The sequence below is a fragment of the Crotalus tigris genome, unplaced genomic scaffold (genome assembly GCF_016545835.1).
Source record: "Crotalus tigris isolate CLP2741 ecotype Arizona unplaced genomic scaffold, ASM1654583v1 scf7180000017757.759095, whole genome shotgun sequence".
In the NCBI taxonomy this organism is placed as follows: Eukaryota; Metazoa; Chordata; class Lepidosauria; order Squamata; family Viperidae; genus Crotalus; species Crotalus tigris.
The window spans coordinates 70,691-98,362 of NW_024096617.1; the positions used below are offsets into that span (position 1 = coordinate 70,691).

The following is a 27,672-nucleotide window of genomic DNA, read 5'->3' on the forward strand; positions in this document are numbered from 1 at the left end:
ATTCAGACTCTTGTACGTCGGATCCAAAGGGCCAGAGTAGTCACATTGGCCTCCCTATCACAGCTACTGGGGAAGATGGTGTCCTGCGGGCAAATTGTGCCGTGGGCACGCCTCCATGCCAGAGAATTACATGGCTTCTCCTTCCATTTCAGAGACTTGAACTCCCTTCAATGGTGGGACTCCCCGGCGCTGTCACGGGGAGCAGTATTAGAACCAGACAGGATTACCATTACCACAGATGCAAGCCTGTTTGGGTGGGAGGCACACCTCCACACACACTGGGCTCAAGGTCGGTGGTCCAAACAGGACCTAAGGAACAATATAAACTGGCTGGAACTCAGAGCCATACATATGGCCCTAAAGAGATTCACCGATATAGTACAGGGCCAACATGTCCTGATTTTAACCGACAACATTACAGCCAAGGCCCACATCAACAGACAAGGGGGGACAAGGTCCAGGCCTCTCATGCAGGAGGCCAAATTGCTGGGGTCCTGGGCAGAACTGAATCTTGCCTCCATCAGAGCGGAGCACATATCCGGAGTGACCAACCAGCAGGCAGACTCACTGAGCAGAGCAACCGTGGACCATTCCGAATGGCAGCTGGATCCGAAGGTGTTCAGAGAGATCGTGGACAGGTTTGGTTCCCCAACCTTAGACCTTTTGCCTCCCCCACCAACTCACTACTTCCCAGATTCCTTTCCGGGTTCCCACCTCCATCAGCGGAGGGAACAGATGCGCTCCGCAGTCCCTGGCCCAGGGAACTGCTCTATGCCTTCCCTCCTCTGCCGTTTCTTCCTGCCACGATCAGGAAGATCCTTCGTGAACGAGCAGAGGTCCTCCTGGTTGCGCCGCATTGGCCGAGACGCTCTTGGTCGCCGACCTGATGGAGCTCTCCGCATCCCCTCCATGGAGGATCCCAGCAAATCGCATCTCCCACATTCAGGGGGAACTATGCCATCCAGACCCTCAATGGCTCCAGTTAACTGTCTGGCACTTGAGAGGCAGGCCTTAGGCTGAGACTCATATTCATTGAAGGTCATAGCTATGATTCAGCAATCCAGGCGACCCTCGACAAATAGAATATACGATGCCACGTGGAGAGGCTCCTGTAACTGGTGTTGACTTTTTGGCGGTTTCAATGCCAGTTATCTTGGAGTTCCCGAGGGATGGTCTAGACAAAGGGCTTTCCACAAGCACCATCCGCAGGCAGGTAGCATCACTTGCCACAGTTATTTCCTGCGGCAATGAATCCTTAACACATCACCCTATGATATGCTCCTTCTTAAAAGGAGCTAACAACGTCAGACCATCAACTGTACATAGATACCCCTCGTGGGATCTTCATCAGGTTTATAGGCTCTTGTTTCGCACCCTTTGAACTATTGACACTGGTTTGTTCAAACAGTTATCGATGAAGATGGCATTTCTTGTTGCTGTAACTTCAGCCAGAAGGATCTCTGAACTGGCTGCTCTTCAGTGAGGAAGGACCTGTGTACTTTCCATAAGGACAGGGTAACCCTTAGGCTAGGCCCCTCCTTCGTGCCTAAGGTCAAGTCCTTGTATCATAGATCTCAGGAAATGGTTTTGCCGGACTTCTGTCCTAACCCATCTAATGACATAGAGGTTCAGTGGAACAAATCGGATGTGCGCAGGGCTTATATTGTTATATACAGAGAACCTCATCTTTCCACAGAACAGAGGCTCTGTTTGTGTCCTTTCACCCTTCATCACCAGATCAGAAGGTTTCTTCAACCACAATACGCAGGTGGATTAGAGTTTGTATTTCTCTGGCATACCAGTCTCAGTCACTGCAAGCTTCTAGGCATTTCACGGCCCATTCCACCTGGGCACAGCTGCTACAGCTGCCTGGTCTAATCAGGCCTCCATAGAGGGAAATTGTAGAACAACAACATGGGCATCGCTCTCTTCCTTTGTCCGTCACTACAAGATGGATATATATGCCTCTTCTACGGCTTCATTTGACCGCAAGGTTCTAGAACACACATTAACGTTGGATGGGACCCAGGCCCAATCTAATTCCCCACCCTAGGAACACAGGGCTTTGGTATGTCCCATCCGTGGGTTCTCCATCCAATCATGCTGGAGAAAGGGGCGTTGTCTTACCTGAACGCCTTTTCTCAGCATGATGATGGAGAATCCACTCCCTCCCATTAGGTCAGTTGGCCTGGTCCCCATTTGTTCAGACGCGTCGGACTAAAGTCTGGGTATCGCCTTAGCCTAAAACTGGGGTGCAGTTGGCACAGAGGGGGCGGTACTAAATTTCAGACTTAGTCTAATTGGAGCAGATAGATTAAGACAACCCATCCGTGGATTCTCCATCATCATGCTGAGAAAAGGCGTTCAAGTAAGACAACGCCCCTTTCTATTTTGATATTGCACATTCTGGATTTCCACCTTTGGACCATATTTACCCATGGAAAGAATTTATCCATGGAAAGAATTTACCCATCATTAAAAAGAGGTTGCACAACCATTTCTCTGAAATGATATAAAGTTTCCTGCTTGAACAGAGGTTTGGACTAGAAGACCTCCAAGGTCCCTTCCAACTCTGTTATTCTGTTATTGTACTGTTGTGTTTGAAAACATAATGAGATATTCTCCTTGTAACATATAATGGGCTTTAGTCAATCATGTTTTGCAGAAGGCAAACTCAGCCTTTTTCTGAGCAGACTTGTGGGCAATGCAATGGGAAGAAGAAGAAGAATAAAAACTGATGTTGTGGAGAAAGTACTGCAATTGTGCCACAATGAATATAACAATCTTTGTTTATTTATCTTGTAGGAAATGTTTAAAATGAAGCTTATAAAGTTGTTTTGCATGCATTTCCAATATAATTGGGAAATATCCTAGTTAGTAGTTGCTTAGATATACAGTTCTTCTTTTGACAATCTGTAGATCTCACTTCAGAATCACTGCGAGATGGATTTTGAATGGAAATGTTTTTCACAACAACCTCAGTCAGAGACCTTCATTACAGACCTTGATTTACTCTTATTTTAATTGATGTTTTATACCATCTTTAACTTCACAATGGCTGTATTCAGTCAGTTTAGTGACTCAATTAAGCTAATTCCCTATTTCTCTATGTGTAGGCAACACTGGACTAAAAAGTACAATAACATGATCATTCATATTGCAGGCTGAAAAATGTGTTGGATAAACATCCTGAACCTTTGTGAAGCAATGGCAGATTTGAAATTTTGAGAATTTGTCATGGTACCTCACATAAAATGGCTGCTACCATAGGCTGTGACTAGCCTACACAAACAGGTTTGGGTGTCTCCTGAAGTTCTAATGGTCATTCATTGATACGTTTCTTGTACAATTTGAGCAAGAATAGAAGAGTGCAGTTCTTCTCTGTAAAGAGGAACAGAATTGGGATGCTCAGCCATGCTAATTCTTCTTAAGGTATAATGGTGACACCAAAAGGGCAAAAGAGATTACTTGTCTTTGTTTTATGAAACTCTGAATAAACTTTCAAAATATTCCTTTTGAACACACAAAGACATTTTAACAAATCTTATATTCTATTTGCCTAGAAAATTCAGGCAAAATAAACATTGCATAAAGTGTCTCTGTTGCTCATACACATCCCACTCTAAAATACCAACATCCTGGCACATGGCACAGGTAGAATATTCCATCAATACACCACTACCATAGCGTTCCCTTACATCTTCCAACTAGCCCTTTTCTTTATTTTGAGTACTGCTAGCTATCTGTCATTTCTATTTTATTATAATGATTCTTTTGCTGAGCTTGGAAATAAAAAATGGTACTGTAAGACTTAAGTATCACTTTGCAGCATGGCAGCTTTATGGTTCATTTTTTTAATATTGAAAAATGTAAAACATTTCCCTGGATGAGGATTGAAAATAAAACAAATTATATCTAATAATGTTCAGTAGGAAGGCAGGTGTATTTGTTTGTTTATATGCTATTTTTACAAATAACTCAAGGTGGCAAACATATCCACCAACACACCTTCCACCTGTTACTTTCCCCACTACAATCATCCCATGAGGTGAGTTGGGTTGAGAGAGAGTGAGTGGCCCAAGGTCACCCAGTTGTCTCTTATGCCTAAGGCAGGACTTCTCTGTTTCTAGCCTGGTGCCTTAACCAGTAGACCAAACTGGCAATAAGAAGCAAGGAAGACAGCAAGACCCAAGCTATTTTAAAAAGTCTGATTCAGAATAAAAAGTAGATCTCTGATATTAGGCAGTGAAAGATACCTTTAGGACATAATAAAATTTGGGAGACTTACTTAAGTGCTCTCTTTGTCTCTCAAAAACTGTGCATGCTCAGCAGAAAAAAATAGCTGAGAAATTTGTTAAGAACCACCAAGATAGATAAGATACCAAAAAAAAAAAAGGTAGTGATCTGAATAATGACAATTCCGAGCAACTTTTTTAAAGAGTACAAGACTGATTTGTGAGTTGATTTAGCACTAGCAGTGAACCCACTGTAGACAGATTCAAATTAAGGAATGCGAGAGAATAACGTTGGACACAGAAAGCTGAAATGCCAGCTTTATCTCTTGAGACAAGTAGCTGGCTTCTCTCAGATGTAGTAAGTTTCAATGAAGGAGAGGCCAAGTGTCTGGAGGAACTGGAAACTTTCAATATTCAAAATACTATTTATTTTAAAAAGTGATTCTAAGAGGAAACTGAGAAAGGTTGTATATGAGAAGGGAGAATTATCCATATGAATTTCCTTCTAGTTAGGTGACATAATAGATACTGATAAATCCTTGACTATTGATAGGGCATACAGGATCGTCAACAAAAGTGGATTTTTTTCAATCAAGTAGAGTCTTATCAGTCATTTAAGAGAGGCAGGAGCAAAAAGATACAAAGATCCCCACTGAGACATGATGTATTGGAAAAAAGAAGGACAAAAGATGCCTGAACTGACAATACTGAAGTGTCTCTTTTCTTTTCAGAAAGTTATATAATTATTCTCCAGAACTGAAGACATCTTAAAACTATGATTCAGACATTTGGAAATAACAGTTTTAAATACCAATAGTTACTCTATTCACAATACATGATAATACTATTGTAAATTACGTACACCAGTCAAAAGTTCCAGGAACAATATCTGAGCTGGGCATATTTTGCAGATTTGATTTTTATCACCACAGGTCTACCTGCAAAAGAGTTGGGCAATATATAATCCATGAACCATGTGAAGATTCCAATATCATATCCCAGTATGCCGCTGAAATACTGGGCAAAATGGTCCAGTTAATGGAGCAGAAGGCCTCTAGGAGATAGACAATTCACCTAACTACCATAAACTTTCCTAAAAAGCATCCACATTTTCAAGGACAATTTCACCCATACTTTGGCAAGGGGAAGTTAATGGTGAGAATGGAAGCACACTAATCTGTCATTCCCATTTTTAAAAGCCCTAAATCCAGTACAAAACATGCCCCCACAGTGGTGACATGGGAGTTATTTGGGATTTTTTAAAAAAAAAATGAATTGGGTCTAGTTTTCCTCTTAAAAGTTTCCCATTTTTATTCATCTCTTTAAGTTACAAAATAGGAGAACCTTAAAAAAAAACAGGCTCAAAATTTGCAGATTTGTCCCCAGATCACCAGATAACCTCTTACAGTCAACTTAGAAATCAGAAATCTATAAGACTTCCCCAAATGGCCTCTTTTCAGATGTTTTGGGCTACAATCTTACCTTCTCAGTCAGTCTAATTGGTGACTATTTTGGTTTTTAAGATGGCAGCTACTGTATGCTCCACTACCTTAAGAGAACATCAGATTCACAACAATGATTTACAAACAACAAAATATATAAACAAGGGAAAAATGGAACAAACAGCATGCGGACAACTATCAGATATCATGGATCACAGAAATCTCCTAAGACACTCTAAGTCAAAGGCCCTCAACCTTTTGGGCACCAGGGACCGGTTCCATGGAGAGAGGTTTTTCCGCAGACCGGAAGGTGCATGGTTTTGTATGCTGCCTGCATCCCATATATGGGGCTTTGCTTGTTTGTGCGGACCGGTTGCTGGCATGCCCCACCCCTGTACTGGTCCACAGACTGGGGTTTGGGGACCCCTGCTCTAAGTGATTGCATTTTCACTCTTTAGCTGGTAGCTTTCTCTCTGTCTCTCTTTCAGTATTAAATTTTGCTACTTGTCCACACAACCTCTTCCAGAGCTGTACATAAAAATTATTTCTTATCAAGAAAACATCCATAGGTATTCTGACTTATTTTGCAAAATCTAATTCAGGTAGTCTATTAAATTCAGAAAATCAAATTGAGAAATTAAATTGATTCAGAAAAAACAATGAAATACAACTTGGATGTTGGCATCATATCACTGAATTGGGTTGATTGGATTCAGAATTCTAAAACATGTTCAGAAACTTTCAAAACGATTCAGTTAGATGATTCACGGTGATTTTCTTTTTTGATTCAGAAAGTCGATTGGATTTTTTTTTAACTGCATGAATGACTGTAAATCAGCAAATTATAGACATTCCTATTTACAGCAACTGCAACAAAATGCTATATATTGTTAGACCATAAAGATAATTTGAATCATCTGAATACACGTGTCTTGTTCATTTTTTGAAAAATAGATAACCTATTTTTCTTCCTGCATTCAAAACAGCTTGGCATTATGCTTTTATTTTGAAGGATAAGTATGCCAGTTAATTATATCAAATGAACCATCATTTAAGAGACAATGGGAGGCAAAGCTGAAGAAAAATGGGAAGAGTTTTACGAAACAATAGTCCAAAATGTTTAAGTTGGCTCAGCCATTTTCATAGCCGTCCAGAAAACAATGCTCTGGGAGAAAGGGATGTATTACATCCAGCAAAAATAGAAGCTTGAAATTAACTACTTTAGGGTTTGGGAATTTTTAATGCATCATATTATGGCATGCTTTAGTATTCACTGGCTGATGAAAGGTGTAGTTACTCTAGGATTCCTAACACCCATGCATATGTTAAAACCTTTAAAAAGGTTTTTTTTTAAAAAAGGCAAAGATTTCCCTATCCAATTGTGTCTGACTGTAGGACATGGTGTTTGTTAAGTCGTTGAAGCGAAGGCGAAGGATGAAGACACATTTCTGCAGAACAACTCTTTATTATGCTTTTAGTCAAAACTCCAACAACGAGCAAAGGCACACAGGCCTCCTTTTATATGCCCAGATCCCCAGACATATTGGCAACGTAGTCAGGCACTTTTCGTGCTTTGTGCATGCACGCAAAGCCATTGCCACTCAGTCTGGTCCCGGGCAGCTTCTGCAAGGCCTGGGACCATTGCAACGTCCCAAGCCTGCATTTGCAGGCTCAGGACACAACACCCCTCCCCTCTAGCTTGGAACAATCTTGACACTTCAGTATTCTTATTTTTGGAAAGAGTGTCAAACTTCCTTACAGTCAAGCATGGAAGGGAGTGCCTGAGGTTGTCTCCACCCACAAGTTTCTATCCTTGTATTGTCAACTAAGACACTCAAAATCATAAGTAAAACAAAATACATTATTAACTAATAACCTTAAGGGTAGTACCCCTGGTGGCTGGACAGCAACTTCACAAAGTCAGAAAGATATTTGGGAGGGCACTTGGCCCTTTGTGACCTCCTCGGACCGGGAGAGTTTGCTGGTTCCTTTTCCTTACCCACCAGGCTGGGTGAGCCAGGACATTGCTGCCCACATGCCTCAGGAGACCCTGGTGTTGTTGCCTAACCTACCTGCTCGCCTGCCAGGATCAGTAGGTCAGGGCTTTGCTGGGGTCTGTTTGGTCTTGGTAAACAACCCCAGCAGTGGCTTATGGTCAGTGTAGACCATGAAGTGGCGGCCGTATATGAAATCATGAAACTTCTTAATGCCAGCCACAATGGCCAGCACTTCCCTGTCAATCTGAGTGTAATTACGCTCTGCAGAAGACAGGGTTCTGGAATAATAAACCACAGGGACCTGTGTCCCATTAGCCATCAGATGGCTAAGAACTTCCCTTACTCCATATGGAGAAGCATCACAGGCAATGCAAACAGGTAGAATTGACTCCTATCTTATACTTGTCCTTTTTTAACTTAAGGCCTGCTCTTCTAAAACGAAGCAAGACAGCCCTTAATTTCTCTGCCAAGTTTTGAGATGATTCCCTTGCAATGAGGACATCATCAAAATATGGACAGACTCCAGGAATACCCCTCAATGTGTTCTCTATGACACTTTGGAATATGCCAGGGGCCACATTCACCCTAAATTGCAATTTCTTTACTTTAAAAGCTCCTCTATGGGTTACAATTGTCTGACTTCAGCAGCTGCCTCATCAAAAGGCGACTGTTGATAGGCCTGTGCCCGGTTAAGTTTCATAAAAATGAGCCCCCCCTTTAGGGAAGCCAGAATGTGACTTACTACACGTCCTGGATAAGCGTGTTGCTGCAGTGCCTTGTTTAGTGTGCACTTGTAATCTGCACATATACGTATGTCCCCATTAGCCTTAAGAGGCGTTACTATGGGGGTTTCCCAAGGACTAGAATCTACAGGTTCTAAGATGCCCTGCTGGAGCAATTTGTCCAGTTCAGCATCAGTCTTGCCTTTGAGGGCAAAAGGTACCCTCCTAGGTTTGACCCTAATGGGTGTTATGGAAGGATCTAATTGTAATGAAACTGGAAGCCCCTTATAGGATCCAAGCTCAGAACTAAACACATCTGCAAATTCCTTGCAGACTTCTGCAAGATTTAACATTTGCAAATGATGCAGCCCCATGACCTGGATTCCCAGAGCCTCAAACCAATCGAGTCCAATAAGACTCGTACATTCACCCCCAACAACCAATACATCCTCAAAATCACTGTACTGTACCTTAAAGGTGGCCTCCCCTTTAACACACACCTTAGAATTCTGAGTCTGTGAGTAGCACGTTGGATGGCCTGAGTTTAACTCGAAGGCCACTGCTGCTACAAATCTTCCTGAATGTGTTGAGGGAAATTATGGAAAGAGCGGACCCAGTGTCCAATTCCATGGATAAAGGAACTCCATGCAACCTTACATTAAGGGACAGTTTCTTCTTTAGAGTTTATGTGTGCCTGTCCTTAGAACACTTCTGCGTGTTGTGCAGAAACCCACCCTATTTTGGCTGGGGACCCTGGTACCTTTCAGATGCAATTCTTCTCTAGGTTGTACCTTCTGACGACCCAAACAGATGGATGCGATGTGGCCTTGCCTGCCGCATGCTCTGCAAATGGCGGAACGGAACCGGCAGTCAGCTCGTTTGTGGCGTCCTCCGCACCCGAAGTATTGAAGGGCCATTGAAGCCTTTTCTGTGCGTTCTTTCTGTCTCCTTCCAGCTGCCTGGTAAAGCTTGTCCACCTCATCTTCAGGAACTTCTTCCGACTCTTCTTGCACGTTCTCCTGGTGGATGGCGACGGTCCCCGGAGAGCTTCTGGTGGGCCACATATTCTTTAATGCCCCTCCTGCTGCTTCCTCTGCTGTAACCTCTCGCAGAGCATCTTGGAAAGAGACATCTTCCTCAGTGAAGATCTTTTGCTGTAAGTCTCTATTCCTTAAACCGCATACAAAATGATCGCGCAGCCTTTCTTCCAAATCTTTAAACTCACACAGTCTGGCTGCTCATCTCAAGGCCGCAATAAAGTCCTTAACAGATTCACGTGCCTTCTGATCCCTTTGTTCAAATGTGTACCTCCAAGCAATGATAGACAACTTGGGCTGGAAATGCTCTTTTAGAAGCTTCTTTAAATCCGTGTATGTTACACCTTCCAGAGAGGCAGAGGCCACTAGTTTTTCTGCAATCTCAAAAGTCTCTTGTCCACATACACACAACAAGGTGGCATGCTTCAACCCATCTTCTCAAATTTGGTTGACTCTGAAATAGTTCTCCACCCTCGCAACGTATGATTCCCATCTTTCCGGGTGTGAGACGTCGAACTCTGATAAGCGGCCGATCTTCGTCATTGTAGCTTGCACTTCACCACTCGCTTCTTCAGGGAAAGGGTCTTTCAGCCAAACTCACCCTCCAGCAATGCTGTACTGGCAGGATGGATGCTGACTTTAACGCCATTTTCCCTCTTCAGGACTTCTTTGGGTGAGTCTTATAGCTTCCTTCTATTTATCTTGTGAATGATCCCACCCTTGTCACCAGTGTTAAGTCCTTGAAGCGAAGGTGAAGGATGAAGACACATTTCTGCAGAACAACTCTTTATTGTGCTTTTAGTCAAAACTCCAACAATGAGCAAAGGCATGCAGGCCTCCTTTTATATGCCCAAATCCCCGGACACAATGGCAACGTAGTCAGGCATTTTTTGCACCTTGCACATGCGCACAAAGCCGGCACCACTCAGTCTGGTCCCGGGCAGCTTCTGCAAGACCCGGGACCATTGCAACGTCCCGAGCCTGCATTTGCAGGCTCAGGACACAACAGTGTTCATCTCCATTTCTTGGCCGAGGGAAGTAGCATTGTCCAAAGACCCTTTGTGGCCACCATGGCTATACACCAAAGGCACAGGAAACACTGTTACTTCCCACCAAAGTGGTACCTATTAATCTACTCTCATTTGCAAGCTTTCAAAGTGGTAGGTGGGGAGGAGCTAGGGCAAGGAACAGGAGCTCACTGTGTTGCACGGTACTTGGGTCTCAAAACTGAGCTATTAGCTTTCCAGCTGACAAGCTTGGCATCTTTAACAGCTGAACCATCCTGCCCCAGGAGTTTAAACATATAGGCTCTATCAAAATATTAGTTGCATCTCATAGAATAACATCAGATTAAAGAGGTCGATCTTACAGTTTTGTCTTCTCCACAGGCTGCAAGTAATCAATACTATGCAGAATGTAAAATGTTGTATTGACAAAGGAATACACTCCCTAAGAAATAAATTTGACTCCCACTTTCCTTGTATTAAGGAATAATACATTTATTTCACAAAGCTTTTTCTTAGTTACATGACTGGTTTTAATTTTAATTCGTAGAGGCATTCCTTGATTTAGGAAGATTAGTTTAGCAGCTGTCCAAAGTGACAATGGCACTGAAAAAAATTACTTAGGACCAACCCAATACTTACAACTATCACAGCATCCCCACAATGACATGATTTATAAATCCTTAGTAAGGCCATATCTGGAATATTACATCCAGTTATGGTCACCACATTACAAAAAATATGTTGAAGCTTTGGAAAAAGTGCAACTAAGATGATTAATGGCCTGGAGACAAAAACATATGAAGAAGGGCTGCAGGATTTGGGTTTGGCCAGTCTAGAGAAAAGAAGGACTAGGGGGGATATGATAGCAATAGTCCAGTATTTGAGATGCTGAGACAAAGAAAAGGCGGTCAACTTATTTTCCCAAGCATCAGAGGCAAGAAAAGAAGTAATGGATGGAAACTAAGGAGAGAAGCAACTTGGAATTAAGGAGAAACTTCCTAACAGTGAGGACAATTAACCAGTGGAACAGCTCGCCTTTAAAAGTTGTGGGTGCTTCATCAGTGGAGGTTTTTAAGAAAAGACTGGACAACCACCTATCTGAAATGGTATAGGACCTCCTGCTTGAGCAGGGGTCTGGACTAAAAGATCTCCAAGGTCCCTTCCAGTTCTATTCTGATTGATTGATTGATTGATTGATTGATTGAAATTTGGGCATTTGGCAACCACTATGTATTTATGATGGTTGTCATACCCCAGGGTCAGGTAATTGCAATTTGCAACTTTTCCAGGCATCTGCTGGCAAGCAAAGTCAATGGAAGCTGGATTCACCTAACAACCATGTTATTCCTTTAACAAATACTCCAAAAATGGACATAAAATTGGGTGTAACTCACTTAATAATGAAAGTCTAGGATTATCTATAATCATTTTTTTCTATAGTTTACATTTTCTTATTGTTATCAGCTGCCTTTGAATAAATAGGAAGATCAAATACAGGTAGTCCTCGACTTACAGTAGTTTGTTTAGTGACCATTCAAAGTTACAATGGCACTTAAAAACTTATGACTGTTTTTCACAGTTATGACCTTTGCAGCATCCCTATGATCTTGCAATCAAAACTGAGATGTTTGGCAACTGGTTCATATTTATTTGCTGCGTCCTAAGGTCATGTGATCACCTTTTGCGACCTTCTGACAAGCAAAATCAGTGGGGAAGCCAGATTAGCAGCTTAATAGCTGCAGTGATTCACTTAACAATTGTGGCAAGAAATGGGGCAAAATGCACTTAAACAAATGTCTCACTTAACAACAGAAATGTTGGGCTCAGTTGTGGTCATATGTTGAGGACTATCTGTATACACTCAGAAATTATAAACACATACAAAAATACATATGTTATGATAGTTTCCAGAGGAGATAGAACTATGTGGAGGGATCCAGGCTCTTATAATGACTGGCTTAGCACTCATGACTTCAATACACTAATAGAAAGGTAGTTCATGTCATGATATCGGGCCACAGCTAGGAGCAATATATATTTTGTTGACAGGTATCTAATTATTATCAACCTTTATTTTTCCCCCTAGTTACAGCTCTATATTAGGGCTCAAATCCCCTTATTATCCTGAAGCTCATTGGCTGACTTGGGCCAATCATCATTTCACAGCCTCATCTATCTCGCAGCCTTACCGTCTTATAAATCAGGAAGCAAGAATCAGGTTCACTACGTGGGTGAAATGTAGGACAGAAATAACCTATAAATAAATGAATTTTTCTCTTCCATGAAAGAATCAAAGACTGGAAGCCTTACCTAAGGTGCCACTGACCAGGAACTGCTCAGGTCAACTTACATTCAAGACATCTTGCTGCCTCATGTGATAGATCAGTAAAAGAAAATATACTTTGATAGCAATTTTCATTTCTATATTTATTACATCTCTCTCATGAACTACTGCTGCTTGATTCCTTCATAGATTCAAAGCCTAATAGTATATTTTGAGTAACTCTTCTTATATCTACCATGTGTGCACTGATATGCATATTTCTGCATGCTCATTCACACCCATGCACGCATATGTGTATGTGTGGGAGTGCAAGTGGAAAGAGAGTGTGTGAGTTCTGTTCTTTGCTGTGTGAAAACCTAATAAATGAAATCATTAAATCATGGAAAACAGAATCAGGGCATATTGTTATACAACTGGAGCTTGTTCTCAAAATTAACTTCAGGTAGGAATAAATATGCATCAACCTCAGAGGAGAATCCCCTGGTCATTCTAGCAAACAAAAGAACAATTAAATATCTATGGCCTGGGAATAGATGTACAGAAAGTAATTAGCACTTTTTTTCTATCTAGAGCTACTCACAAATTAACAGAAGCCAATAAGTGAGACTGAAAAATAACTACTGTGGTGTTGATTGGAGCAGATAAAGTATTTAGCCTGCAAATATATGTCTTCACATATATATACATCAAGCAAAGACTAGTGAAAACAGTGACCTCAAGACAATTTCTCCTACCTGTTTCTTCCAGATATCAATCACTGTGTGTAACAGTTCCTCTTCCTGTCTTGATCCTGGAACAGTAATCAGAAAGTCTACATCATGTCCAGTCTGCTTCCCCCTGTCAATTACAAGTAAAAAAGGAAGAACAAAATCATACAGTATCTGTGGGAATCTGGGCTCTGCTTTCAGAGAGAGATTAGCTCCTCTTACTCCCTACCTGTCACTCTTCCTTGTGAAACAAAAGTTTAAAGTGTTGGATGTACTGTATTTTATCTCTAACTTGAAATGGATCAATACATGTTTGGAATAATGGATGATGTTGCATCTTTTGTTAATCTTATTTTTAGAAGGGTTTTTTTTCCCCCTTTGGAGATGCAAAACTGAATTATTCTGTTAATACAGGTAATCCTTGAACTTACAACCACAACTGAGCCCAAAATTTCTAGTAAGAGAAACATTTATTAAGTGAGTTTTGTTCCATTTTACAATCTTTCTTGCCACAGTTGTTAAATGAATCACCGCGGTTGTTAAGTTAGTAACCGGTTGTTAAGTGAATCTTGATTTCTCCATTGACTTTGCTTGTCAGAAGGTCGCAAAAGGAGATCACATGACCTTGGGACACAGCAACAGTCACAAGTATGAACCAGTTGCCAAGTAACTGAATTTTGATCACATGATTATGGGGATGCTGCAAAGTAGTAATAATTGAAATACAGTCATAAGTCACAATTTTCACTGCCATCGTAACTTTGAACAGTCACTAAACAAATCATTGTAAGTCAAGGACTACCTGTACAAGATAGCGGTTTCTGATAAATCTAACTATTTTGTAACCATCCAACATTTGGGTCCTTGGTAACCATTTTATTAATAAGTTGATTATCAGTAAAACAGACCTAGTTGTGGATAACTGCAATATTTCTTTTCTATGAAGACAACATTACTGAAAGTTATTGTTTCGCAATAGAGGAACAGACTCAAACATATCTTCTGTATTTAAAACATATATATGTAAAAGATCAAATATAACAATATTGTACATGAAATAAATGAATTAACCAACATGTCTACATCTCTCTGCATTAATATTAAAGAGAACAATTGTAAAATATATGAAGTGCCACAGAATTCTTCAAATTGTTGAGAGAATTGGAAGTTGACTATGTATAAAGTCAATATTAACAACAGCAACTATGTTCTTTATTGAAAAAGGATCAGATCTCAGAGGACTCTTTTCCTTTTTTGACAGTGCATAAATCCTGGCTTATATTAGGCAAGTCAACTCAGAAGGGGATATGAAGTGCTGGGAATGAGCTAGATCAGCAATGTTAAACTGCTGGCTCACGGGACAGATGCATCATGCCAAAACTACACCCACCCCATTGCTGGCAATGGAAAAAAAGTCATGATACATCGCAACACGTCATGTGATGTTGCAAGTTTGATACCTCTGAGCTAGATGACTTGCACAACCCAAAGTTCTAGAGCCCCATTCAACCTCATTTTTTTTAACATGCAGAATCCAGTACACGGTTCAAGGAACAGGTCTGGTAGTCTATAAACATTGTATGTAGAATCTTTATGAAGTTAAACATAGGACTGAAAAGGTAATGGATGAAATATTGGGACATAACATAGCAAACCATATGTAGGGAAAACTAAAAACTAGCCTACTTTCAGTATAATTTTGTCAAGAGAGTCACATTCATACTACATCTTCTCCAACTTGACCAAAGGATAGGCAAAAGAAGGCTCTCTCTCTCTCTCTCTCTCTCTCTCTCTCTCTCTCTCTCTCTCTCTCTCTCTCTCTCTCTCTCTCTCTCTCTCTCTCTCTCTCTCTCCTCCCCCCCTCCCCCCTGTCTGAATTATTTCCTCAAATCCATCAAATAGGGCCAGATGTACTCAAAAATGTATCTTGATTCTCTCAAAAATTCCCAATAATTATTGTCAGAGAGCCAAAGGAAGGGAGATGAAGCAGCAGTTCAAGCTAAGTCTTAGATATATGCCATGGAGACTGGATATTTGGGATGAATATATTCAGGCATACTAAGTAATTCTCAAGGCATCTTGTGATTTTCAGTCAGCTATTTATTCTAATGAAGTGTATTGTCAAGGAATAATTACCCAACTCAAATAGAATATTGATTCTCAGGTTTTAGAAATGATTTTATTATGTTTCCTTATGCTTTCAGGTAAAAGACTGGTAATACTCTCTATCAATGAAGAACAAAAATAAAGCACTAACACACTCTACAGCTGAGAATAAAATATACAAAATAGGGTTCTAACAAGTATAAATTCACTCAAATGGATTCCAGGATGTATCACTTTAGTACCTATGGTAACCTCAGGCAAACTACACTATTTTGTACTAGTAGTTTTGTTTTGGTTCCTGCTTTCCATCCATATTATTCTCTATCTAATATTTAAGAATGAGGCTATGATCACTTTGACCTCTAGATGGCTCTTTTAACTATAATTTTATGATTCTCCTTTCTAGATTCTGCTTAAACTGCTATATGATTAGTGTTCCATATAGATGCTGATTTTAGTCATAAAAGGACTTATATTTCTGTGCTCAACTACATAGTTATCTATTGAAAGCTGAAAATGGAAATCAAAATAAAGATCATTTAATTATTAAGAGTTATGGCAAAAAACTGATTTAAATAAACTGGATGTCCATATCTTCTCTTGGGTAGAATAAGGAATTGAGATCTACAACCAACATATTTCCAAACAATGCAAAACATTTTGAAGTAGCATAAAGAAATATCCTCTAAGTTTTTTTACTCTCACTGGCCCCAGGTTTTGCGTAGGATTAGAAAAAAGAGGTGGTTACCACTTAATTGTAGCATCACATTTTTTTTTCCAAATCAGATTCTCAATACTTTCAGTATCCTTTATAATTACCAAGCTCAGTTGCATAAAGAAAAGCTGAACATTAATTATTGTTCTGACTTCACTATGGATCAGGTTATTGCATAATATAAAAAAGAAAAGAAGCCAGCATGTCTTTAAAAGGCAGTTCTTTGGGGTTTAATCCCTTTGAGAACCCATCAAAGAAGAAAAACATACAGTTATACTTTGCTCAGTGGCTGGAGTTCTCTGGGTGACATGTAACCAAAGAAGACATGCTAGTAAACTAGGGCCAGGAAAACACACACAAATACATGAAGATAAAACCTAACAAGTGAAAAACCTCCTCCCTGATGCTACCAAATGAGATAGACTTCCTATTTCACCCCATGCTTCCTTGGTTACTTTTTTCGGTTCTTAGAAGCATCAGTATGCGATTGCTGTGAAAGAATACCATTCAAAATGATATTTCAAAATGGTGAGATAGGAAGAAAGATGTTGATCCCTGCCGTAAATCAGGCATTTAAAGGACCTTCTGCTTTGCAGTTTAATAGCTGTTTTCAATTACTGCAATCAAGTAAAAAATAGCAAAAGGTAAACATCCTTATTATGTATATAGTGGTATATGAAACACCTTGCCTATGACTTACAGCTCTACTGCATCTTCAAATCATGGGCTTATTGTGACTAATAGTCATAAATTCTGTGACTGTTCCACCAGAACCCCAATGAATCCCAGCAAGGCACAAGCAAACAGATCCACATGTGAATGATTAAAGTTGGCTATTTTATTGGATTCCACCCATAATACTGGAATCTCCCCAGACTGCTCTGAGTTGCTTTGTTCTCCTTGGAAACAAAGAGATAAAGTCCCATAGAATTTAAGTGGGATCAGTCCTACGTTTCTTGTCGCTGTGCGACAATTCAAGACTAACTCCCCCCTTGATCCTTCTTCCTTGCCAGATTGGCAGTTTCCCAATAGCGAGACTTACTTTTGCCTATCCACCTATTGAACTGCACTGTATCAGCAGTTTACTAGAAGACTTTTCACCCATTTGCTCATAAATGTACCACTTTCTTTATTTGGTTTTAATCATTATCATAGAGCGAGTTGAAACCTCATAATAAAAAACATGCAATTTATCAAAAAGATAAATTGGGGCAGAGTCTTCCAACAAGGCAGCAATTATTTTACTTTTTTAGGCTCTGGAAATTTATCCAGATTCTACATCTGAATAAATATTTGATATATTTATTCAGATTCTGTTTCAATATTTGAGGGGCTGCCACAAAGATGAAGGAGTCGAACTATTTTCCAAAACACCTGAAGACAAAATAAGAAATAATGGATGGAAACCAACTGAGAAGAGAAGCAACTTAGAACTAAAGAGAAATTTTCTAACAGTGAGAACAACCAACCAGTGGAATGGATTGCCTTCAGAAGTTGTGGGTGCCCCAATGCTGGAGGCTTTCAAGGAGAGACTGGACAGCCATTTGTCAGTAACGATATAGGGTTTCCTGCTCAAGCAGGGGGTTGGACTAGAAGACCTCCAAGATCCCCTCCCTGTTATTCTATGTTCTATATGTCAGCATTTTCAGTAGAGATAAACATGAAATACCGATAATAATGATGCTAACTTTACACTTCAAAATCTAAATACAGTTGTCAACATATGGACTACTGGGCCTCTACTCTCATAAATTGACTAACCACAGTGCAAAATAATGACTTGAACTGCACAGAAACCAGAATTTCTATCTTGCTAAGGGCCCCATTCATGCTAAAGATTTGTAGGAACCTTCCAAGTGTTGTCTGAAGGGGTGAAAGAAGTTTATAAGATGAGAAACCAGCAGAAAACCTAGATACAAAAGTCTCTCAAATATACAACATGAAACAGAGCATTGCTCAATGAATTCCTGCCTTATTTAGTGGGAATTTGGCAAAATGTTTCTTGTTGGTAGAGTCCCTGTGTTGAGTCCCTCGCGAAATGGCAAGACACAAGAAGCAGTTGTAGTTCTCAGATTGCTTTATTCTTCATTTAGCTTACAGATTGAATGCTCCAGCAACGCCCAAAACTCCCGGCCTCTTATATAGGCCTTTCCCGGGTCAATGTGTTACTTTTCGCGCGCCAGCACCCGCGCATGCGCACAGGCGCTGGCGACAGCCTGTCTGGTCCTGGGCAGCTTGCACCTGCCCGGGACCGCCTGCAAACGCCCCGAGCCCATTTGCAAAGCTCGGGACATAACTCCCCTTTCCCCCGGGCTAAAACTACTACCAACATACAACCCATTTTCTTGATGCAGTTTTATACTCCCCAGTGTTCCTACCCTTCTACTGGCTCTGTTTAGACAGCAATGTTATGTAATCCTCTAAGTATTTAGGTGATTTCCTTGCTCTCTGTGACCTCCTAGGCTCTGGGTCTCTGGCAGGTGTCCCCTGACTGAGGGGTGACGTATGCCTGTTCCCCTTATCATGCCTTGGTGCCTTCCAAGGACTGTGCCCCAATGCCTGGCCTGCTTGCTTGCCCACTGGGCTCGTCAGGCCAGGGCTTCTGTCACTTTGTGACCTGGTTGACCTGCCTAGCTGTAGGCTCTCTGGCCCTTCTAAACGATAGCCACTGTTGGGCGTCTCTGTAGAACCTCCTAGGTCCGTCCAAGACCTGTCAGGAGGCTGTCCATCCCCTGATCCCCGTTCTATGTCCGGGCTTGTGTGGTTTCTGTGCCTTCCCAAAACTCAGTTACTCCCTGATTTGGGCTGGAGGTGTTGTAGTCGGGACTTGGTTCCTCGACCACCTCCCTGTATGTTTGCCCCTTTGTAGGACTTGGGGTAAGGTCAGGCCAACTCTGGGGATTATGTGCCAGCTCTCTTGCGGGGTATGATTTATTTGGATGCTCCCGGGTATCCTCCCTGACTGGAGTACTGTGTTGTGCAGGTGAATAGTGATTGTGCCCCCGGAGCGACTCCCTGGCTGGAGTAGGCGTGAATGCCTGGTGGTTGGATAAGCCCCTAGAATTCCTGTTTGGGGCACTCGCGGAATCTTGGAATGTGCCGTTTGTGGCTCCATCATTGGTGATGGGCAGCAGCTCGTGCCCTTCCCTTTGCTCAAAGGGGTCCCCCTCCCCCCCTGGAAAAGACCCAGGAGACTCAGCAGGAAGGTCCCGCCTAGGGTGGAGTTGGTCAATGTGCCGACGCAGGACACGACCGTCGTCCAGGGAGACCTCGTAGGACAGAGGACCTGTGACCCTGGAAATAGAAGCGGGGACCCATGTATGACCAGGCCCGTAATTACGAGTCCAAACCGGGGCACCCACAAGTAGTTGTCTAGGTGCCCTAGGTGTGAGGTAGATAAAGGCAGTCTGTCCGGATGCAACCGGTCAAGCTTCGTAGTCAGTTTGTGCCCCCAGCGAAGTTCAGCTGGGCTTCTCCCTGTAGAAGTGGACGGTGTGGTGCGATAAGAAAGGAGAAAGTCAGCCAACCTGTGATGCCAGTCCCCATAGGTGAGTTTCTTCAAGGCGTCCTTGGTGATGCGAACCATGCGTTCAGCCATACTGTTGGTGGACGGGTGGAAGGGTGCAGAAGTGGCATGACGAATCATGTTGGCCTGCAAGAAAGCTTGGAATTCGGAGGAAGTAAATTGAGGGCCGTTGTCAGACACAATGACATCTGGGAGCCCGTGTGCAGCAAAAATCCCCCTCAGTACCTGAATAGTCTTTGCAGTGGTGGTGGATGAGACAGGTACAACCTCAAGCCATTTTGAATGGCTGTCAACGAGGACCAAGAAGAATTGGCCCTGAAAGGGCCCAGCGTAGTCAATGTGCACCCTAGACCATGGGGACTGTGTTTCCTCCCATCTATGCACAGGAGCTTGGGGCATCTCTGGGCGAGAGCGTTGGCACAGGTGGCATGCATGTACCTTAGCCTCAATGTCCTTATCTAGGCCAGGCCACCACAAGTGGCTGCGCGCAAGGGCCTTCATTCGGACAATGCCAGGATGACCCTCATGGAGGGACTCTAAGATCCTAGTCCTCATTGAGGTGGGAATTACAACTCTGTTTCCCCAAAGCAGACAATCCTGAGAAGTGGACAACTCGTTCCTTTTAGACCAGAAACTCTGAAACTCAGGACTAGGACAGTGCTCAGGCCATCCAGACAAAACCCAAGAAAGGACACGTGAAAGTGTGTGATCTGTGCCCGATTCAGTGGCTACATCCCTGGCGTTCAGAGGGGACTCTGGCAAGGCTTGGATGGATAGAATGTTAACAGCTGGCACAGGGTCAGCTTCTATTACTGGCAGGGGCAATCTACTGAGGCCATCAGCATGGCCCATCTCTTTCCCAGGCTTGTGAAGTAAGGAAAAATCATATGCAGACAAAAAAATAGACCACCTGAACATTCTAGGTGAAATGATTTGGGGAGTTTGCTTACGTGTGGTAAACAGTCCCAACAGAGGCTTATGGTCAGTGAAGACCATGAAATGCCTGCCATATAAAAAATCATGGAATTTTTTAATTCCAGCAACAACAGCTAAGGCCTCCCTGTCTATTTGAGCGTAGTTGCGCTCAGCAGAAGACAATGTTCTGGAGTAATATGCAACAGGAACCTGAGTTCCATCAGACCTGAGGTGGCTCAGGACAGCTCCAACCCCGTAAGGGGAAGCATCACAAGTGATGCACACAGGAAGGGACTCATTGAAGTGTGCAAGTACACTGTTAGAAGTGAGCAAGGCCTTGACCTCATTGAAACTAGTCTTATGTGTTTGCGACCACTGCCACACTGCTTGTTTATCTAATAGCCTGTGAAGAGGCTCAGCTACACTAGCTTTTTGTAAAAATTCAGGAGGCCCAGGAAGGCCTGAAGTTCGGCCTTAGACTTTGGCCTAGGTGCTTCTAAAATGGCAGTTAGTTTGGATTCAGCAGGGTGAATCCCAGCAGCATCAATTTTGAACCCCAAAAATTCAGTAGAAGGCACCCCTATTTTGCATTTGTCCTTCTTAAGCTTGAGGCCTGTCTTCCTGAATCTTAACAGAACAGCCCTTAGCCTTTCAGCTAGAATGTGTGTGGAGTCTCCTGCAATTAAGACATCATCAAAGTAGGGGCAAACCCCCGGTATACCCCGTAGTGTGTTTTCCATTACGTTTTGGAAAATCCCAGGAGCGACATTCACTCCGAACTGTAGCCTTTTTACCTTAAAGGCCCCTCTGTGGGTCACAATAGTCTGAGCTATAGCAGCAGCATCATCAACAGGCAGCTGTTGATACGCTTGAGCTAGGTCAAGCTTTGCAAAAACACGCCCCCCCCTTGAGAGAGGCCAGGATATGACTGACCACAGGAACAGGATAGGCATGTTGCTGCAATGCCTTACTCAGAGTGCATTTGTAATCGGCACAAATGCGAATGTCCCCATTTGCCTTTAGAGGCATGACAATGGGGGTCTCCCAAGGACTGGAGTCAACAGGTTCTAGAATTCCCTGTTGGATCAGTTTGTCCAACTCAGTGTCAATTTTACTCTTTAAAGCAAAAGGGACCCTTCTTGCTTTAATTCTAATGGGAGTGACAGTGGGGTCTAGTTTTAAGGACACAGGGGGTCCTTTGAATGTGCCCAGCGGCGGGCTGAAAACATCTGCGAATTCTTTGCAGACTTCCTGCAGGTCGAGTGTTTGTAAGCTGTTGAGCCCCGTGACGTGTATCCCCAAGGCCTCAAACCAATCGAGTCCTATGAGACTCATTCGTTCACCCCCTTCTACTAATATGTCTAGTGGACCTTCAAAATTCTTATACTGTACGTTAAGGGTGGCCTCCCCCTTAACACACACTCTCGAATTCTGAAAGTCTGTTAGCACAATGTCAGAAGGCCTTAACTTGGCCTGAGTTCCACTGCCGGAACAAATCTTCCTAAATGTATGTAAGGAGATGATTGAAAGTGCAGACCCCATGTCTAGTTCCATAGTTAATGGAACCTCTTGTAGCTTCACCTTGAGTGACAGCTTTTTCTTAATGGGCTTGTGTGTGCCTGTCCTAAAGATGCTCCTTCGCGAAGCGCAAAACCCCACCCTATTCTGGCTGGGGACCCTGGTACCTTTCAGGCGCAATTCTTCCTGAGGTTGTACCTTTCGTCGGCCCAGACACACAGCTGCAATATGTCCTTGTTTCCGCACGCCCAGCAGATAGCGGAGCGGAACTTGCAGTCGGTTCTCCTGTGGCGACCTCCACAGCCGATGCACTTGAGGGGAGCTGAAGAGCTTCCTTTCTGGTTCCCTTCCTTCGTGGGGTGGAGACGGTCGACTTCCTCGTCCGGATCCTCCTCGGAGTTCCCTTGGACTTCTTCTTGGTGCACGGATGCAACATCTGGACTGTTCCTGATCGGCCGCATGTTCTTGATGGCGCCGCCTGCTGCTTCTTCTGCGGTGACCTCTCTCAAGGCATCTTGGAAGGACAAGTCCTCTTTGGCGAAAAGCCTCTGTTGTAACTCTCGATGCCTTAGCCCGCACACGAATCGGTCCCTCAGTCGTTCTTCGAGGTCCTTGAACTCGCAGTGCTTGGCGGCCTTTCTCAATGTGGCGATGTATTCTTTGGCCGATTCTCCGGATCGTTGATCCCTCTGCTCGAAAGTGTGGCGCCATGCGATGACGGACATCTTAGGCTGGAAGTGCTCCTTCAGTAGCTTCTTTAGATCTGCGTAGCTGACAGACTCTAATGGGACAGGTGCTGCGAGGTTCTCCGCGATTTCGAAGGCGTCTTGACCGCAGACACACAGCAGGGTGGCAGCCTTCAAGCTCTCTTCCCTCACTTGGTTCACCTTGAGGTAGTTTTCCACCCTGGCTACGTAGGACTCTCACCTCTCTGGATGTGAGACGTCGAACTCTGAAAGCCTTCCAATTTTTGCCATCTTCAGGAGACGGGTCTATCAGCCAGCCTACCCCCGAATGCGCACTGGATTGGCAGGTAGCTGCCAAGTCAACGCCGTTCCGCCACTCAGGACTCACTTGGGTAAGCTTACACCTTTTCCTTTTCAGTCGATGCAAGGCAATCCCACCCTCGTCGCCAGTGTTGAGTCCCTCGCGAAATGGCAAGACACAAGAAGCAGTTGTAGTTCTCAGATTGCTTTATTCTTCATTTAGCTTACAGATTGAATGCTCCGGCAACGCCCAAAACTCCCGGCCTCTTATATAGGCCTTTCCCGGGTCAATGTGTTACTTTTCACGCGCCAGCACCCACGCATGCGCACAGGCGCTGGCGACAGCCTGTCTGGTCCCGGGCAGCTTGCACCTGCCCGGGACCGCCTGCAAACACCCCGAGCCTGTTTGCAAAGCTCGGGACATAACACCCTGCTCTCCTATTATATTAAAGAAAGTTCAAAAAGTTCAAAAACTATTTTCATAGCATGTGATAGTTTGTCAAAGCTTGCAAATTATTCAGAAATGTTCACATCTCTTACGTAATGGGGACACCTTCTTCTATTTCTGTGCTTGCTTCCAGGTAAAATACTAAATGTTTGCAATCCTTCCTCCTCTGTGAAGAGAAGGGAAAGCAAAAATCCATGTGCATAAAGAATTAAATGCTTGCATTAATCAGAGATGTGAAGAAAAAAACCGTAAATTGAAAGTAAACCTCCTTGCAGTATTTCAGAGTATATTCATCACACAAGTTCTAGCTTTTACTTTATCACTTAATTTCTGGTGATAAGTGGAAGAAATTAGATTCAAATATTCAAGTCCTAATCAGACCTTTTATAAATTAAACAATGTTATAGCAGATTAAATACTGTGATTTTAATGTTCACAAGTATTCCCATTATTTACCATCAATAGTTTATATTCCCAAAGTGGTTAACTTCTGAAACCTTAGACCTAGTAAACCTTCAATACAGCATTAGAATATCTCAAAAATATAGTAATGATAGGTTTCAATTGGAATATGATATCCAGGTTGGGTATAATAGACCTATTTCAAAGACTGTACTTTAAAAGTATTTCAGATATTATTCATAAACTACAAGATATCCCACGTATTACAATGTCATGAGATCAATGATCAGAAGACAGTCCTTACAAAAACTGAAATATGAGAAAAGTACTTTATATCATATTTGATTACTCTCAGAATGTACTACATGCTTCTGTTAAAACAAATCTATACTAAAATGCACAAGGTTATATATTACTGCTGAAGCTAACTGGATTATTTATGTCATACTTTATATGAGGATTTATATTTAGCCTCTAATTCTATGTACACACTAATCTGGAAATAGTTCCATTTAGAGACATCAGGGCGAGGTTTTGTTGAAGGGGGCAATGACAAAAGTAACATCCTGTCATCATGATACAGTCTTCACCTCCTTTGTGCATGCAGTGCAATACCATTTGTTATTTTGATGTAAGTGCCATAGCACCTCTATTCCACTGAAATTAAGAGATGCCTACAGACTGGAGATGCTGTGAAAGTTAAAATCTAGCTTACTGCAATAGATTTAATTGATGGTTATGACTTATACCTATTAAACGAGTTCTTCTGCCAGAAATAAGTAATTGTTTTTTCTACGCAGTGAATCACTTAATACTGCAGAGAGCAAAGGCATTTCTTGCTTATTCAATCTTTTTTTTATTTATTTATTTCCTTAATTTAATTCTATTTACAATACAAAGTTTGGAATATGAAAGCAGAATACACATAACCTTATTTAATTAAATTACTGAGAAACCTATAACTGGGTAGCATTATACTTCTAGTGTGCATAATAGATGCATACCAGGAGACATAAAAATCATCAGCTGAATTACTGCAATATTGATGTAGGGGTTTGGTCAATATTTCCAGCAGAGAGGTTTTTAAACATATTTGCTACCATAGAGAAATATTCAAAATCTTTCCTGTTTTCCAACTAGCCACTAGCTGTCTGGCTGCAACCAACAGACCTCCAGCAATTCTTTATGATCTGAAGTTTGATTTGGATTATCAAAAAGAGAGAGAGAGAGACCAATGATTAATATAATTATCTGAGTTGTGATCTATCCTCTTTTATTTTTTAAAAAATACAGCCAAAAAGGATTATGTTATGTCATTTATTCCTTTATATGTCAGAATCCAATTATATTTCATCTTTAATTATCAAACATAGAAACTCCCAATTCTGCCTTCTCTGGATTCTGCCATAAGAGGGAGAAAAGGGGGAGAGCAAAGGGGCTTTATGGCCCTCACTTCCTTCAGCACACTTCAAAGGACTGAATGTGTGTTTATTGTGGCCTCTAAGCTTTAACATATCAAAGAAGAGTAATTGCCTTTCATGTAGTTATCTGAAGTCTCCATCCAGACGGAAGAAGAAAGGGGATGGAATTGTGATACTTGAAACTATCACTGGAAGGGGGGTTGATTGGGTGGGACTACTGGGGAACCCCTTAAAACCTTGAATGGGAGAGCTTGAACCCCAAGTCCTGTCTAGCATGCCTGCAACCATTTTCTCTTAATAAAGGATTCCTGTTGGAAGAACTATTCCAAGAGTTCTGTCTTCTTAAGATGCAAAGTGGGGTGGGTCCTTACATTAGACAGGACTTGCAAAATTAATCCACCTGGAAGGTAGACCCTTGCCGGGGGATTTTGCAAAAATTTACCATGTCAGACAACGAAGCAAGAGAGGGAGAAAACTCCCTGGAAGGAGAGCCGCTGACCCAGTTGGAACCTTGCCAGATGTTGGGATCCGAGAGGCCAGATTTCTCAGAAGAAGAAGTGGTGGAGACACAGGACCACAAGCCTCGCTGGTCGATGGGCGTTGGAAAGAAAAGCGAGTGGGGAAAGGAATCAAGAAAAGTGACCCTGAGACGGGGAACCAAGCAACCAGAATGGAAGCAGGAGATGGAGAAATCCCTGCACGCAAGTGAAGAGGGAGGAAGCTGTATGCCGTACTCAGACTGGATCCTAGAGAGAGCTATTGACCTGATGAAGAGAACTCTCAGCTCCCTAGGAGAGGAGATTCCTGAGCCCTACGCCCGCCCCAGTTCCTGGAGCCACAAAGGGAGAGACACCGAGGGGGACGTGGAACCTGCAACCCCAGGGACATTTACTGATCCAGGAGCTCCCACCCCCTACCGGACCCAAGATGGAAATCTGGACGGAAGACACTACCACCCACAATGGAGGCACCGATCCATTCCAAGACGTCCACCGTTGGAGGTGAAATTCAAAGGGGAGCCAACACGCTTGGGGTTTTTCCTAACCCAAGTCCTCAGCTACATGGAGGAATATGGGCAGGACATCCCCAGCGACAAAGCCCGCATCCGGATCGTGCAATCTGCCCTGGATGGACCAGCTGCAGATTGGGTGGTGAACCTGCATGACTCCAATGCCCCAGAACTCAGTAACTTCAACCGTTTCATGTCCTCGTTGAGAAGACGATTTGAAGACCCCCTGGCTGATCGCAAAGCCCGTGAAAGAATAACAACGATGAGGCAGGGCAAACGCCCAGTGGCTGAGTATACACAAGAATTCCGAGCCATTGCCAGCAAACTGAATTGGCCAGAAGACATCCTCCTTGGCCGTTTCAAAGACGGACTAAACTATGATCTATATGATGCTTGCCTGCCCCGAGGAGACCCACATCGACTTGAGGAATGGTACGTCTTGGCAGAGGAAGCAGAGATCGACATATTGAAGAGGCATCGCCGAGGAAAACAATGGAGCCGCCCCCCGCCTGAGCTGACACACCAACCGGTGAAATCATCGGATACAGCCAAGAAGCAGATGGGGTGTTTCAAGTGCGGAAGAGAAGGGCATCGAGCTGTAGAATGCCGCTCAAAGGCCCCCCAGCACAACCCAGACAGATCCCCAATCAACAAACCCAGAGGGTATTCAGCTAAGCCAAAAGAAACAGCCATGAAAATGATGGAAATTGCAGAAAACCCCACCTCTGCTCACCAAGGGGAAAGAACTCCAGCCTACACCACAGGGACGGTGGATGCCTCAGATGACAGCTCGGAAGGCGAACCCCTGGTAAGTGGACGCATCACACCCATCTTCAAAACAGTGACTATATTAATCCCCCCCATGCCCGAAGCTGTGAAGGTGAAAGCCTTAATAGACTCTGGCTGCACCCGCTGCCTCATTAGCCCAACACTAGTGGGGAATCTGGGCATCCCATCCAGGAGACTGGAACAACCAATCTCATTTGGCCAGCTAGATGGATCCATAGCAGGGGGGGTGCCAGCTACCCTAGCCACTCTGCCAATACACCTCTCCCTGGGCAACCATGAAGAGGACTTAACGTTTGTGGTGACCCCAGGTATGGAATGCCCAATGATTCTAGGGATGGAATGGTTGAAAAAATGGAACCCCTGGGTAAATTGGAGGACGACAGAAATCAAATTCCCGAAGGGGGAC

General features: G+C 42.9%; 1 protein-coding gene across 1 annotated transcript in view; it reads right to left on the reverse strand.

Moving 5' to 3' along the window:
• DNTT (DNA nucleotidylexotransferase) overlaps positions 1-27,672 on the reverse strand; it is a 221,459-nt gene that overhangs the window by 59,708 nt on the left and 134,079 nt on the right. The window contains exon 9 of the mRNA XM_039340929.1: positions 13,459-13,561. Within this exon, the coding sequence (XP_039196863.1) occupies positions 13,459-13,561 (103 nt within the window). The remainder of the gene's footprint in view (positions 1-13,458; positions 13,562-27,672) is intronic.